We start from the raw sequence: 16,681 nt of genomic DNA on the forward strand, positions 1-16,681 counted from the left end.
ATATAAGACCACTTTCTCATATTTATCATTTTTTTAAATTACTCATATAATACTCTTTAAGTATAATCAAATAGGAAAGGAAGGAGAATATTAAGAAAGATAATTATACTGTTTGAGGCAAAACATGTCATATTTCTTATAATTAACTAATTTATTTAATTTTTTAATCTAATCAAATTAGTTAATAAGTCTTATATTAAGGATCAAGTGTGTATATATATATGTTCTCGCCATGGTCATCTGTCCAATAATATACTACTTTTCCTAATTATAAGACTTATTTGTAAACTATAAATGAGTTCTTATAATTAGGATAGGAAGCTAGTGTGTGTGTATGTGTGTATATTCTCCCGATCGTCATCTGTCCAATAATCACTAATAGTATGGCAGAAGCGCATAATCCCACTGTTCCTCTCTCCCTCTCCTTCCTCCTCGTCACCTGCATTTCTGGCTTTTTATTCCTTACCGAAGCAACCAACCATGGCTTTAGTGTAGAACTAATCCACCGAGACTCTGCAAAATCTCCACTCTATACTGAATCATCACACGTGCAGAAACTTCACAGCTCTTTCCTTCACTCCATCAAACGAGCCAATTACTTCTACCCTAATACTGAAACCGTTGAAGCCGAGGAAGATTTACCAGAATCTGAAGTAATCCCTATTACAGGAGAATTCATCATGGCCTATTCCTTACGAACACCACCTTTCAAAATCTTTGGAATAGCAGACACAGGCAGTGACCTTGTTTGGTCACAGTTTTTACCTTGTCGTAATTGCCATAACCAAACCGCCCCCTTATTCGATCGTTCTAAATCCTCAACCTTCAAAAACATCTCTTGCTTCGACCAAAAATTTACATCTATAGTTCCCCGTGAGGTCCAGACATGTTGTGAGGATGGAACAAAACTTTGTCAGTACGACGTGCAGTACGCGGATCACTCAGTTTCAATCGGAAACATCACATCAGACACACTGACACTTGGCTCCACCAGTGGTCGCCAAGTGGCGTTTCCTAACATTGTGGTTGGTTGTGGTTATATTGATGGTCCATTTAGTGAACAAACTTCTGGGATTGTTGGTCTCGGAGGAGGTTCGATTTCTTTGGTTTCTCAGATAAGTTCTTCCATTGATGGTAAATTCTCATACTGCTTGGCCCCATTGTCGAGTAATCGAACGACCAAGTTGAATTTTGGAGCAAACGGTGTCGTTTCTGGAGCAGGGACTGTTTTTACTCCAATGTTTTGGAAAGATCCAGCGGCTTTCTGTTACTTTACGTTGGAAGCAATTAGTGTTGGAGACAAAAGGATAGCCTTTACATCATCAGGTGATTCGATTTTATCTCATCAATCACTAATTTATGTTTGTTAATAATGAGAAATAAGAAAAAAAAAATTAAGTCAAGATAGCTATCAATTAAGTTATGAATGCTTACCCATTAACGATACACTTCTGGACATGTGAGACTCGTTTTGACAGTGGATATAATTTCTATTAATGAAAAATGAGCGAGTAAATTGATGAAAATATTTGTTTTTAATTCGTAGAATTGTATATATGCACTGTAATAATTTGAGATAGAACTCATGTTCTTGCCTTATTCGAGTTATTTATACCAGGTCGTTAATTTGATTTCTTTGGTTCACGCCCTCTTCTTTAGTTACATGATCATATCATCTCAAAGCAATGTTTTAATTTAAAAAAAAAGGCCAAGGTTGACTTACAATTTGATCATACTAATTTGTTAAACGACATCACACACAACAGAATTATCCATAACCATATATTTAGGCGTGATGTAGATTAGATTATAACCTGAATTTTTAATTTCTAATTAGGTGCATTATATTATTTGTGTTGATGCTATAAGAAAAGGACTTGGTTTGCATGTAGGTGGTTCAGTGGAGGGGGGCAACATAATAATTGATGCGGGAACAGCACTGACTTTGCTTCCACAAGACTTCTATTCAAAACTTGAAGCAGAAGTTGCTTCACAAGTGAAATTTTAACGTGTTGAAGACCCATTAAAGATTTTGAGCCTTTGTTATAAGTCTTCGTCGCAAAGCATTGAAGCTCCCATTATTACTGCTCATTTTAAAGGTGCAGATGATAGGTTAAGTACACTTAACAGCTTCACTAAAGTTTCTGGGGATGTGTTTTGTTTTGCTTTCCGCTCATTTTCACGTGGTGCTGTGTTTGGGAACATCGCACAGATGAACTTCTTGGTGGGTCATGATATTCAGAAGAAGTTGGTTTCCTTCAAGCCACTGGATTGCAGCAAGCTTTGATTTTTTTATGTTTTCTGTCATTAATAATTAAACTGTTTTTTCTTGGCCAGATTATCATGTGTAAACTCGATTATTTACGTGGAAATTGGAACGTTGTTTGTTTTGTCTACTGAGAAGAATTAGTACAACTCGAACTGTATCTGAAATAAATAATAGTAATATACAAATGCCTAAACTGTGATTCTCTTTTTTTCGTTAATATTGACGACGTATATGAGAATATGAACTTAGCTCAAAATTACTAAATTCCAAATAAAGAATTGCAACAAAAATATATTATATTTATAAGTCCAGTCTTGTCAAAACCTATTAAAATGTTATTATTAATAATTTCAAGTTTTTTTTTTGTGTAACTCTTTTAATTTAAAACTTTATATGACAGTAGCATGATGGATTGAAAGACATAGCGTGAATCTTAACGACGAAACATTTTGATATGGATGATTTTGATTTATTTTTATTATTGAAGGTACTATATAGAGATAAGTGTAGACTAAAGTATATATTTACTTAAATTGCTGTTTAATCACCCAATTGATAAAGTATATTTTTAGTCTATTACTTTTAAAACTGTTAATCTTATTGAAGGAAAATGCTCACTCAACCAATTAGATGATAACTTATGCAATCTAATAGCCACTAAACATACTTAAATTTTAATTATTTAATATAATGGTGTTTTTTTCCGGTAAATATATGTATTTTTTAATTGGAAGCAATCCTATTTAAAGTACTGTTATGTACTAAATATGACTACTTCTCTTAACAGATATTCAAACTTAATTTATCATATTGTGATGGACTAGCATTTTTTGCCGTTAGACTAACTCTGTTGGTAACATAATGATATGTTTTAAAATTAAAATATACAAATATGCAAATTTGTACAATTGAAGCCCACATTGAGGTCTTCGGCTTTTTGTTATTGGGCCCGAAACAATTATACTTTTGATCCCCTAAGAACTTTCCAGAGAAAGTGGGGGAGAAAACAATCAAATTGGTGCAAAGAAGATAAGAACAAGTTAACGTGAGACTGATGTACAAGATCAATTAATGTTTGCCACTCTGCTTCTGAATATATGTCACTGGTATGTAGCAGGGAGAAGTTTTAGTCCAAAATGTAAGTTATTTGTAATATATTTAATCTTTTTTTTTTTCAATTTTATCCTTATAATTTGATTCTTATTGAAAAGAGCAAAAGAAGAGAGAGATATGGCAATGATTTATAAATATAGGGAAAGTGAACGTGGACAATAAGGGTGAAATTTAAAAAATCATTGCATTCCTTAATACTCCCCTAAGTCAATAATATAATAAGTTGGTTAATTTTTCTCACGTATTAAAAAAATAAAATTTTAATAATTAAATTTGTTTTAAAATGACAGAAATTTTCCTATTTTATCCCTAAAAAATGATAAAGCTGCTTCTAATATCATATTTTTTATTATCTATCATCTCCCTCCTATATTTAATAGGAATGAAAGTAAAAAAATTATATTAATTGTTCCGACAAAGTCTTTTATTTTAGATCATAAATCATAATTTTCCTAACAAATTTCTTATATTACGAACCAGATGGAGTATATAAAAATGTGCTATACATAACTTGTATCAAGGATTTATAATATAATCAAAACAAAAGACGCATGCAGGTAGCCAGGTGCTATTAATTGCCCGTGTGAACTGTGGAAATTGATCAAATCTTTAAGAATAACACTGCATTATTATTATCTTGCCCAAAAAAAAACATTGAATTATCAAAAGACTACTGAGACTGTTGACTTAAATAGTTAATGTATAAAATATGAATCAATCATTATCTATGTAGCTAATAATAATATAATCCTTATAAAGCTTCTCATAAAATATTGCTTCTAGCTAATAATAATGTTGGTTCCTCTTCCTGCCCAGCATAATAAATGAATCTCCAACATGTTATCATGGACATCAACATCAAAATTCTTCACAATAACACCCTTACCAGTGCCACCAGCCTCCTTTATAACGTTAAAGTCTCTCAAGTATTTCCGACCCTATCAATAGATGCGCACAAAAGCTTCAGATTTTAAGAAATTTAATTAACATACATCGCAAAAGCCGCGTATTGAAGCATTATATAAATCAGTAATCATTTGCATGGCTAGAGAGGGTCTTATTTCCTCACTCTTCATTGGATTCTCTAATCACTAGAAGAAAAATTAGATTCACTCACTTGCATTGAAGTGTCAAATATACGCATTCTAATGCCGGTGAAATTTTGGTCATGCGAATACATAATCTCAGCAAAATATAGCTGGACGTTTGTAAACAATGAATGATCTGCATGTGTGGTGACAACCTCTTTAAAAAAGAAAACAAGGAGAAGAACAGGGTTCTGTCCAGCAACCCAAATATCATTATTACTCCGTTACACGTATTTTCATTTTTCCGGTTTTGGTATTAACTCTAAAAATAAACAACACTTTCATATGAAAAATAGAAAAGCACAAAAGACTAGAGCATCAAGAAATAAAAAACAGCACCTAACCAAGAAAAGTTAACAGCAAAAGAATGTAGCATTAAGCATTAAAAATCAAAGACTGGAGAATAACATTTGCCGGAAAGAAGAAGAGAGAACAGCAATAATGCTCTCAGTCCTCAGAAGCCCATTCTTCTCCCATATCTCTCAGTAGCTAATCTAAACCTCCACTTTTCTGAGGAGATCTGCTCTCAGAAAGTGCTGAGAGCGAAATCAAAAAACAGAAAAGCTTAGAGCTTGTAGGGAGGAACGGTAGAAGGTGAGGGAGAGATCAGCAAGATGGAGGGAGAGTGACGAGAAAAAGTGGTGATGAAATAAATAACAAAAAAAATGAAGGAAAATACAAAGAGATGGATAGGAAATAGAAGATCGAACCGGTGGAAAAGGAGGCATTTGCAGGGATGTCGAAGACATAAAGCGCCTTGAGAGGCACTGTGAGAGCAGGGAATAAGGAAGGAAGAATGCAGAGAGGAGGAATTTCGGAGTTGTGGGCATTTAAGGATCAAAAGGGTAACGCCATGGGAGGGGATCTTCCCACCGAATATTCTCTCTGTGTTGTCCGAAATCTAATCCGTCTTGTTTGCTTGCACGAAACCTGCCTGAAGAGAAGAAGCCTACTACTCAGCTATGGCTTAGCCTTTTTCCTGTTCTTTATTTGTTTTTCCATATGAGATATAATCCTTATAATGCTTATCCTTTTTGAATTTGATTCCCTTCCACTACACTCCAAATCATCCCCTCTAACATTCAGTTTTAGAACCGCCCTTAGCAGCCTGTTGACCCAAAAATCTATTATTTTTCTTTTTTTAAGAGTTCACGTGGAACCTCTTGATCAATGCTGCTTTTTCTTACATAAAGAAATACTAGCAGGTAATTAAGTTTGTCTACTGTTGTTCCTATTTAAAGCCATTAATTATGGGGGAAAAAGTAATACAAGTCTATAACTGTTCTACTTAAATATGGATAAAATAAAATAAAATTCATTTGTAGGCAAAGCTAATAATAAAATAACCTCCCATTAATATTAAAAAAAGACAACAAACATGTCTGGAAAAGGTGGATGTGTGAGGGAGTAATTTACGCTAAGTTTCCATTAAATAATTATTTCCAGGATGATGTATACAGGTCGATGGTCACAGTATTCGTTGATTTTATTTTTGCTTTTTCCTCCAAAAATTCTCTAGAGAAATAAATATGTACAATTACTATCAGAGCCTCAAGATTCTTTTGATCAAAACATTACAAGGAAATAAAAATCAATATTAATTTAAAAGATGATGGTGGTAAAAACTCTTAAAAATATAAAGTTAATGTAGAGTGATAATACTCATAATTATGATGCATAATTTTGCTCCTTTTTTTTTTTTGGGTACAAAAGAGGGCAAAGCCCAATTAGAATAAATTAAATAAACTGGGGACTTAATCCCATACTCTCTCTTTGCACAGTGTCCTCAATAAAAGCAAGACAAACCTCGTAAAGAACAAAATTTGTAATTCCTCACTTAGCTAGAGTATCCGCCACACCATTATAGGATCAAGGTGCATAGATCAGCTTTAGTTCCCATGGTAGAAGAAGTGAGTCCTCGATTTGGACAAACATCATACTACAATTCTGAAGCATTCCTTTGTGCAGTAACTGATCCACCAACTCTTTAGCATTAGACCCCACTATTTTAAAACCAAGATCCCACGCCATCTTCAAACCTTTGAACAATGCCCACTCTTCCGCCTCAAATGCACTACACAAACCAATCTTGTGAGAGAATCAAGCTATCCATGTTCCGGTCGGATCTCTGAGAACACCTCCACCCCAGCCATAGCTGATCTGTGATCCCTAGCTCCATCAACATTCAGTTTTACCCATCCACGAGGAGGTGGCTTCCAAATAGAGCTGCCCAACGTCACCTCATTGCAACTCTTTTCACAATCCGTCCTCATTATATAGGTTTTCTAGCTGTTTTTAATTATCATCAACAGTTTCACAGGTTGTTGATATTCCGGATCAAATTCCGCCTTGTTTGTCCAGCACCATAACTCCCAAACAATCACCCCCCACAAAAGATTCCAGTCCGCCACTTCTGAGTTCCTTACATGACACTTCAAATTGACTGAAAACCAATCTCGCAGAGGTAATGTGAAAAAATGCTGAATATTTGTAGGCTCAACTAAGTCCATCCAAATTTGCCTGGTAAAGCTATAGTCTTGCAAAATTTGGATGGTATCTTCATTATGTGTATGACAGTAAGAGCACTTTGGGGAATCTGTAGACCAGGAACTTCGCCACATTTTGGTTGGGAGCTTATTATTGAAAGCCCTCCATAAGAAAACTCTCACCCTCTCCACACCCTGCCAATTCCATATCAGCTTATAGGTTGGGTGGTAAAAATCTTCGAGATGCTGTTGCAGCAAAAAATAGGCACTTCTAATCTAGAATTCTCCATTTGGATATGCTTTCCAAGATATAAAATCACTGCTAGCCTCAGCCATAGGAGGAAGAATGCTTAATAATCTTTGAATAACCTCCTTCCTCACTACAGACCTTAATGTCGTAAGGTCCCAAAAATTGTGGGTTGTCCAGTCAGCTACCACGCTATTTTCTTCTTCGCTGGTAATAGGCCGTATGCACATCGAATTGATAGTCTTATCAGTAAATAGCCAGCAATGGTTAAAGAAATTTACTAACTTCCCATCTCTTATGTGCCATTGGATCCCTTTTTCTGCTAGTTTGCTGCATTCACATATAAAACGCCACAGCTTCGAGGCATCCTTCCTGTATTGGAAAAGATTTTCCTTATTAAGTAACATGTATTTCCTGGTCAAAATATCAGTCCACAAACCAGATTCTCCAGTTAAAAGTTTCCAGGATAGCTTTTCCCCACAAACCATGGGACTTGGGCAAAGTAATCTGGTGCCATCCTATAGGGTGATAGCCTCTCTTGTCTTGTCTATGGCCCGAAACAAAATTTCTTTGCAATCTTTCAATTTCAGAGTAGATTTGCGTAGGCACACGAGAAACCTGCATAGGATAGACGAGGATGGTACTTAGAATAGACTTTGCAAGTGTGATTCTCCCCGCCATTGATAATGACTCTGCCTTTCAAGTTGATAATTTCGATCTCACTCTGTTCACTATATAATGAAACGATTCCGTGGTTTTCTTACCGCTAGACAGTGGGAAACCAAGATAATTGCCAATCTTGCCACTAACTTTCATCTGGGTTATGTCCCTGATTTTTGCTTTTGTTCTTGCATCTACTCTCAATAAGAAAAAAATAGACGACTTACTCTTACTCACCATCTCTCTAGAAGCCTCACAAAACAAATCGAGATAGTTCATTATACACAAGGCCTGCTATTTTAAGGTAGCACCAAAAAGTAGAAGATCATCAGCAAACAGTAAGTGGGAAATACTAGGTCCATTACGAGTAACATGGATCGGCTTCCACTTATTCTCGTTCACAGTATCACAAATCTGGTGTGAAAGACGATCGATGCATAAGACAAATAAAAGGGGGGAGGTGGGATCTCCTTGCCTGAGCCCCTTTAGAGGAGTCAATTCCATAGTCATCTCACCATTCCAAAGAACATTATAGGTCACTGAAGTTGCACAAGCCATGACTAGATTGATGAAATCATGCTCAAACCTAGCCTCAATAAGAACCTCTTTCAAAAAAGACCATTTAATTCTGTTGTATGCTTTTTCAAAATCAATTTTCATAGCAAGAAGGCCCTTCTTACCTCTTGACCTTTTCATTATGTGGATTAACTCCTACCCAATAATAATATTATCCTGAATATGCCTTCCTTTAATGAAACTGACTTGAAAGGGGGAGATTAACTTGTTCATTGTGTCTTGGAGCTGCCTTGTGATTATTTTCATAACACACTTATAATGAACAGCACACAGGGATATAGGTCTGAAATGAGCCACAACCTCTGGGTCCTCTCTTTCCGAAATTAAGGAAATCAAAGTTTTGTTTGCTTCCTTGACCTCTACTTTTTCCTAGAAAATGTTGCGAACAAAGGTGCAAGCTACCTGACCAACCACTTTCCAATTCTTCTGATAGAATATCGGGGAGAACCCGTCAATGCCAGGGGCCTTATAGGGACCCATAGCAAAGATAGTCTCCTTTATCTCTTCATCCGAAGGTGTCTCTATTAGATGATTCCAACAGAGATCATCCACTCTGGGAAAATTCGTGATAGTACAAAGCCTAACTTCCCCAGAGTTGTCTTCAGTGTAAAGCTTCTTGAAGTAATCTGTAACTAGAATTGTAAGCTCATTTCCATCATCGATCCACTATCCACGATCATTTTTCAAAGTAAGCACTGTGTTTTGTTTCCTTCTTACACAAGTCTTCAAATGATAATAGCGTGTATTCTTATCACCTTTAGCAATCCATTGAGTTCTGGCTTTTTGAAACCATTTTAACTCCTCTAGACGTAGAAGCTCTTCTAATTGCTTTTGAAGATCTAATTCCAGTTCGCACAGAAACTTAGAGTAAGGATAAGCATTGGAATTTTGTATTCCCTTTAATCTTAAGAGGATAATATGTTTTTGCTTTTCCACCATACCAAAGACCTCTTTATTCCACTTTGATAGTGATTCCTTCAAACCACACAGATCCTTGTTTAAATTGCCATGGCTCGACCAAGTAGTAGATAGGAAATCACTAAAATCTTCATGCTCCATCCACATAGCTTCAAAATGGAAAGGCTTGCCACTCTTCCACCGTTCATCTCCTCCAAACAACTTGATAACAATGGGATTATGGTCAGAGAAAGAAGTTCTGGGCCATACTTTAATCTGCCACTTAGGGAAAGACGACATAAAAGGAGTGTTTCCCAATGCCCTGTCTAGTGTTTCAAAGAGTCTTGTACACCCAACAAATCTTGGACCCTTTCAAGTAAATTTGGGCCCCACAAAGCCCTGATCTGATAGTTGACATTTTTGAATTTTTTCATTGAACCACCTTGTATGGTTCTCACTCTAACGCAAACCCCCAACTCTTTTTATGATTGCGGATATATCATTAAAGTCACCACAGACTAGCCATGGCTCCGTAATCAGGCTAGCCATGTCCTTCAACTTGGTCCAAAGTTCTGGTCACAAATTACTGTGGGGTATTGCATAAACTGCTGTACACAGAAAGGTAGGTTATCTTGGAAAACCACATCTCAAATGGAAGAACTGACGATTTTTGATAAGTACATCCACTGTCACGCGTTCACTCCTCCAAGCTATAATGATCCTGCCAGAATGACTCACACTTGGTACCATTGAAAGGTTATCAAAGCCAAGCTTGGACAAACAGCTCAGGCGAGATTCTTCCTGACAACATGTTTCTACCAAAACTATAATACTAGGCTTTGCCCCTCCAAAAACCGTCTTCAAGTTATTAGAGAGGCCTTTACTACAAGCCCCTCTTGTATTCCAATAAAATAAATGATCCATAAAAAACCAAGAGAGATAAAATGAGGGCCCGATTAAAAATGCACCGGAAACTGTGTTTTTGGTACTCTCAATTCTCCACTTTGGTTGCTCGTCTGGTCCACCTCCTCTATTGGCCTTTGTATATCTAGCCCAATGATATCCATCCTATCTCTAGTGCCTACCTCCTCCTCGGCCCCTAAACCATGTAGCAGGGTAGGTACTTGAGGAGGAGGTTCCAAGTAGTCACCCTCTTCAATATCCTCTAAGTGACCTAGGCCCATTTCTACCTGCGTCTTTCCCTATGAGGCATCATCCTCCCTAGAATCCTAGAGGGTAAGCATCAACACCTCGTTATTCCTCACATGGTTTGTAAACATCTTGCGGGACCTCTTTTCTCTCTTCCCACCAAATTCCCCCTTCGCTAACGACTTGTTCGTACGCATAGGGACCAAATTTTCTGCCACCCCATTAGGCGCCTTTGCTGTACCAATTTTTTCCCTTTCGATCTTCATACATTGATAGTGGTGGGCGTTAAGAAGGATACGTCCTGCACCTCTGAATTAGCCAGTACCACATTATCCTCCATGTTTTTTATTAAATTAATTCTATTCTCCACATCAGCAAGGATGTTGAAACGTGTTCCAGTCCCCTGCTGTTGGCTCGTCTCCCCCTGTTTCTCCTTCAACCGGGTGACCTTCTCGGTTTCTGGACAACTTTTCAGGTTTCCTGTTCAAATCCATTTCCTTCTTTTCCTATCTCAGACTGTTGCATTCCACGTAACTGAGCACTATCATCATCTCTGTTTACCTCTATTTTGTGAGCTGTGACCCGACAACCCTCGCAATGGTTCCCATATAATCCACAGCTATTACAAAGAGCATGCAAGCCTTTATATTCTAAGTAATACTCCTCATTATCCAGTTTAAACCCAGAGATCAGTTGCTTACTCAAATCCATTAGCACACAAATCGTCGCGTAATGCCCACTTAGCTGACATGATAGAGTTTCTCCAATTCTATTCCCGATGATAGTCAGAGCCTCCTGATCATAATACTCCAGAGAGACTCAAGGAAGTCTCACCCAAACAGCAACTTTGTCAACTTTTGCTTTGCTAGGATTAAACCTAGGCTCCCATAGTCACACTGTCAAATAGTGATAAAAAATCATCCGGGGCCCACCAGTCAAAGCATTAAAGTAGTCCTCTTTGTTAGATAGTTTAACTATGAAGTAACCATAGCCAATATTTATCAGGCTAAGAACTCCTTTCTTCGCCCAAAACGTCTGTAGTCTAGCTTCCAGTGCCTTAAAGCCAATGTGGAAGTCTAGTAGTTTCATAATAACTGCCTTCTTCTATGCCCGAAACAATCTCTTCTTCACTCTTCTAGAGAAATGGAATGTTGGAAAGTTTCTTTTAGGATCCTCTCTAATCCTCCATCCTGTCATTTTCAGCCTCTGACATTGCATCATCCAAGGAATCATCTCCTTCATCCTCTTCATCACTTGAAAGAACATTCTGCATATGCTCCCCTTTCAGCATTTCAGCAAAAGAAATCCCCCTCCTCCGACGGGAGCCTTCCTTATCTCCTACTTTAGGCCACTCATTCATAGCTGAACATTCCCCCTAACCAACCACATTTGCATTCTTAATCTTCTTGGACCTTCTCTCTAGTTGATCCTCTTCCTCATTAAAGGGAGGAGTGGTCTCGATTTTCCTAGAGAGTATCAGCGCCATTATTGAGGAGTTGGACAAAAAATTTTGCTCCCTTTATTACTAAATAGAAACGTTGAAGCAAGTATAGCTGAAAAGGAAAAAAAAACTCATAAATGGTCTAAAAAGTGTTTGGGGTAAGCCCCAAGTGGGCCCACACGATATGTCACTTTTTTGCCTCTTTTCCTAATTATAAGCCCTTTGTGATGAATCCATCCCTCCTCATCTCATTTTTTTGTTTTGGGTCTTTTTTGTAAATAAATTTATTTATTACTACTCCAGTCTTAAACATAAGACCCATTTTATAGTGAAAATGGATCTTACATTTAGAACCAGAAAGACAGAATACTATCTTAAGAAACTTCATAGATGTGAATAATTGTGATGATCATGTTTAGCTTAAGTTTATAGGTTCTTCTTGTGCATTCCACTTAATTTGCAAGAGAGACGACGAACTTCAATTACTTACAAAAGAAAAATTTGCCAGTCTTACATCAGCCAAAAAAAGTTTTTTGCTTTTTCAATTACTATTTCTCAGCCGGTGGGCCCCCACTATGAAGGGTGACCAACGTTGCATTTGGATGAAATTCAAAGGATGCTTTCCTTTCAATTGTCACTAAATTGTCAACAAGAATTAGTCCAGTATATAAGGAATTGGCTTATAATCTACAAAGTTGTAAGTTCAAATATCACTATCAATATGAATAACTTGTTAGTAAGCAATCTGTAAATGCCTTTATAAACACTCTCTGAGCATGGAAGCTTGCTTTAGCCCTAGTGAGTACCAGGACCCAACTCACCTAAATTTTTCTACAGCAGAATGTTGTCAGATTTTTCAGTATAAATGCAACTCTTGTTTTTGACAAGGTCAAAAAAAAAAAAGTCTTGCTTTTGACGTTCATGGGAAACGAATGGGAAAGCCACTACCATGTTTTATTTGATTAACAAAGATAGAAACTATTATTGAATGTGAGATACCAGCTACCTCTTTTCAATTGTCTTCTCTTTTCTACTGCTACTTTTTTTACTTTCAAAATATTATTTTCTTGTTTTTTTAATCATTAGATCCTATGTAAAATAAATGATATTTTAAAATCTTATGAAGGAAAAATGGTGTGAAAAAATACTCTCAAAAAATAAAAAAGATACTTATTTTTTGTTCATAAAATATCAAAATGCCATTCATTTTTGTAGAATCTAATGACGAAGAACAAGAAAATGCACTTGGAAATTGATGAAAAACTAAGCGGAAGCTTAGAGGGAGCAGTGGACACCCAAATCTATAGTTACTAGGAAGGGTGGAGATGTTGAAGGAACCTATGAAGATGAAAGAGGTTTAGCTAATAAGCTTTGTCATGAGTTTGTGATTGGGCTTGGGCACTCACTCTTTACCGAAAACAAAATTCCCAACATTGGCAACTTTGTTTGAATAATTCTATTATATATCCATCATCATGAAAAAAAAAGTATGTAACATTCCAAATTTTAGGGCTCTGGAAAATAGGCTATTAAAGAATTATGAGGTCCAAAAGAATTATTTTCATGACCAAAAAACCTGTTTTCTGATGAAATTTTAAAGAGATTAGAACCTTTTTCCTAAAAATTTAAGGAAAAATAGTTAGAGGTTTATATTTGAGTTGGAACTTTTAGGATAATTATTTTATGAGAAAAAAGAACTAGTCGAGGCATAAAATCCTTAAAATGAATTAAGGATTGATTTATGAAATTAAAGCCTATTTTCTTAGAAAATTTAAGAAAAATAATCAGGAGTTGATTTTTTATACAAAATTTTTAGAGGAATTATTTTATGAGTCAATGTCTCAATGAAGTTAATGGATAAGGAAAATCCATATAAAATATTACGGGTTAATCTTTAGATTTATTTTATAATTTCAGAATTATAGAGGAAGGATGAGATTGGAATTAAGGAATGAAGAGAAGGGCACAATGGTCATTTCGCATGCCCTTCCCACTTATATTCTGCCAACACACCTCTCCCAATTTATTTTCATCATGCCAAGCTTCTGGAAATAGAGAGTGACGGAGAGTGAGAGTTGAGAGAGAGCCAGAGATCGGCGAAGCTAGAGGAGTAACCGGAGGTGGTAAGCTTACATGCAATTGCAATTTTCGGCCAAGTTGAGCATCCTAGATACTCTCCTACCCTTCTTTTCTCCATTCTCTGTGAGATTGAAGAGCTGATGGGAAAATGAAATTTCTGGGTTATGAAGAAATGGGGAATAAAAAAATGAAATAATGATGGAACAAGTAGATTAAAGCTTGTATAAGTGAGTTTAAGTGTTGCATGTTGATAATTGTGGTTGCATGTGGGTTTCCTTGCTCTGTTTTTGTTGACCGAAACAGGGGTTAAAAGATTCATTAAAGTGGAATCGAATTGTGAGGGTTGAAGGAGAGGATATATACACACACACTCTCATAAACTAGTATGCTTGAATGGTCATGGATACCTGATATGTGTGTATGTGGGCGTGGTTGATGTTAAGACAGGGAATTTTTGAATTTGGCTTCTTCTTTTTTGGTGCTGCAGCGTCAGATTCCGCAGTGGGGAATGGAAGAAAGCTTAAATGATGAATATATGAAGTGCAGGATATGAGATATATAAATATATGTTTGTGATTGACACGCTAAAACTGAATGATCAATATTAAAAAAAAATCTTTGGGACGGTTACTGTTTTGTGCTTTTAAATGCTTTATATTTATTGTCGATGGTCTAGCTAGGTGTAGAGACTTTAGAATGATGAATTAAATTTTGTTTTTGAGCTTTCTGGAAATTAGAAGAAGGTGCCGGAGAAATCAAGGACATTATAAGCTATGAAGATTATATATGTCTATTTCTTTAGGCCTTTATGGCAACTAAAAGAGGAAGAAGTTTGAAACTTATCAAGTATCATTAGGTATTAAAACGTTATTAAAGTTTCTAAAGTGACAATTAAAAATGGTGTAATGGTTGGAAGCTTTAGAGATTGGATGGTTAAGTTGAATTAAATTAATTAGGCTGTAGTTTACATTGTTAAAAGTCGAATATAATTTATGTGGTTAGATCAAGTTTGGGAGCATTTCAAAGGTGACTTGAGCATTTTTTTTAAATGTAGAAAATTTGCAAATTTAAGTAAGGGATTGAATCGAGGAGTTACATAAAATCTTCACGGAAAATATAGCATAGGTTATGGTACTCATAATGTAAAGCCGTGAGGATGATAGTTGGGAAAAATGAAAATTTTATGCAGCTTACTGCTGGTGTTAAGAAGGTTAATCTTAAAATATTAATGGAGAATTAGATAATAATTAAGAAGCTAGAAATTTAAAGAATGATTTTTTATGTTCTGAAGTTACTCAAGAAAATAGTGGGAAACTTATGTTCTATTATGAAAATTGAATAAAGGAAGGAAGGAGTTATAGATAAGATAAAGCTAAGCCATAATTGATTGGTGAATTAACAAGGAGAGTGTGTGCGCGCGCGCGCATACACAAACTATCGATTAGTAAGCTTGTAGGGGACAACAATATCTAAAGGCTAATAGAGTTGTAATATACAAAGTTGTTTTGAAATATGGTTAGAAGTTCATTAAAGTGCTGTGATGATGATTTTCAAAGCTGGAAATAATTTCCAGATTTAATATGAAGTGTTAATAGAAAATATTTTAAAGATAGAATGAAGTTGAGATTTTAGGACTTGTATGTGTGTGTTCTTGAAAGTTGGGAAGTTCAAATAAAGAGTCAAAGGATATGAGGAACTCATTAGTCAAAACTTGGAATTTTAAGCAAGTATTTAAAACTGTTGGAATATGCTTACAAGTGTTAAGACGTTGTTAAAGATTAAAAAGTGTTATAAGGTGGGGTATGAGAAGGACACATTAAATGTCCTTAACTATAGTATATAGAATAATATTTTCAACTAAGATGTCCAGTTACTAACTAAAGTAACTGTACAAGTTGAGATAAAGGAGGAAACTTTCTAAAGAGAGTAGTTTGAATAAGAAAAATTATCCAGGATAACTAACTACTAAGTAAGGGTGGAGATTAAAGAAGATTTGAGAATTAAAGAGAGTTATTTAATTTATAAATTATAGTTGGACCAAGTGTTGATCTATCCTTATGATACTATAGGTTTTAATATCTGCCCAAGCCTATAAAGAAAGCAAAAGAAGAAAAAATTTGTAAGGTTTGATTTGAAGGGAAGCAGACCAAGCAGTAGTTCTTTCCTATCTTACATTCGTGTATGATTGCTGCATGTCTGTTTGTGCTATATTACTGTTTTAAAGTATGAGAACATATAACCTTAATTCCTTGCACAGATTATTTAGCGGTGATCACATGTAGGACAGTATTTGCCAATTACTTACGCATTATTTATTCAACTTGTCTATCTGTCTTTGCGCATACATGTATAACTGCATTAGCTTGTAAGGTTTTGTTCCACTTTGACTTGTTTTGCATGCTTTATGTAGTCTGCACATTTGTTTGATGGAAATCACTACTACAGGGATTGTTTAGAATCTCACCCTCCCTTCCATGATATACAGCAAAGGCAAGCAGTTCTAAGGGAAAAGAAGTTGTATAAGAAAAAGGTGGGCTGATTGAAAAGCATGGATGCCTGCTATATTTTGTATGTAGTAGTGGAATATTTTGATAAGTTAATATTTATATTATTATACATGTTATATGGGCAAGAAACTTGCTTTATGTAAATATAATTATGTATAGTCTATAAGGA

At 35.7% G+C, this 16,681-nt stretch overlaps 1 protein-coding gene across 1 annotated transcript; it reads left to right on the plus strand.

Moving 5' to 3' along the window:
- The first annotated feature begins 383 nt into the window (after positions 1-383).
- LOC114714810 (probable aspartic protease At2g35615) lies at positions 384-2,287 on the plus strand. The gene is made up of 2 exons (XM_028899579.1): positions 384-1,326; positions 2,100-2,287. Exons 1-2 carry the CDS (start codon positions 384-386, stop codon positions 2,285-2,287), a joined length of 1,131 nt encoding a protein of 376 aa, XP_028755412.1.
- The last annotated feature ends 14,394 nt before the right edge of the window (positions 2,288-16,681 follow it).

This window comes from Neltuma alba, unplaced genomic scaffold (assembly GCF_004799145.2).
Source record: "Neltuma alba isolate B1F8T4 unplaced genomic scaffold, ASM479914v2 tig00011543_pilon, whole genome shotgun sequence".
Taxonomy (NCBI): domain Eukaryota; kingdom Viridiplantae; phylum Streptophyta; class Magnoliopsida; order Fabales; family Fabaceae; genus Neltuma; species Neltuma alba.

Excerpts from the sequence above, each read along its gene's own strand:
- LOC114714810 (XM_028899579.1), top strand. The coding sequence starts at position 384 with ATGGCAGAAGCGCATAATCCCACTGTTCCTCTCTCCCTCTCCTTCCTC. Across the intron at positions 1,327-2,099 it reads GATAGCCTTTACATCATCAG|GTGCAGATGATAGGTTAAGT; the intron begins GTGATTCGATTT and ends CTCATTTTAAAG.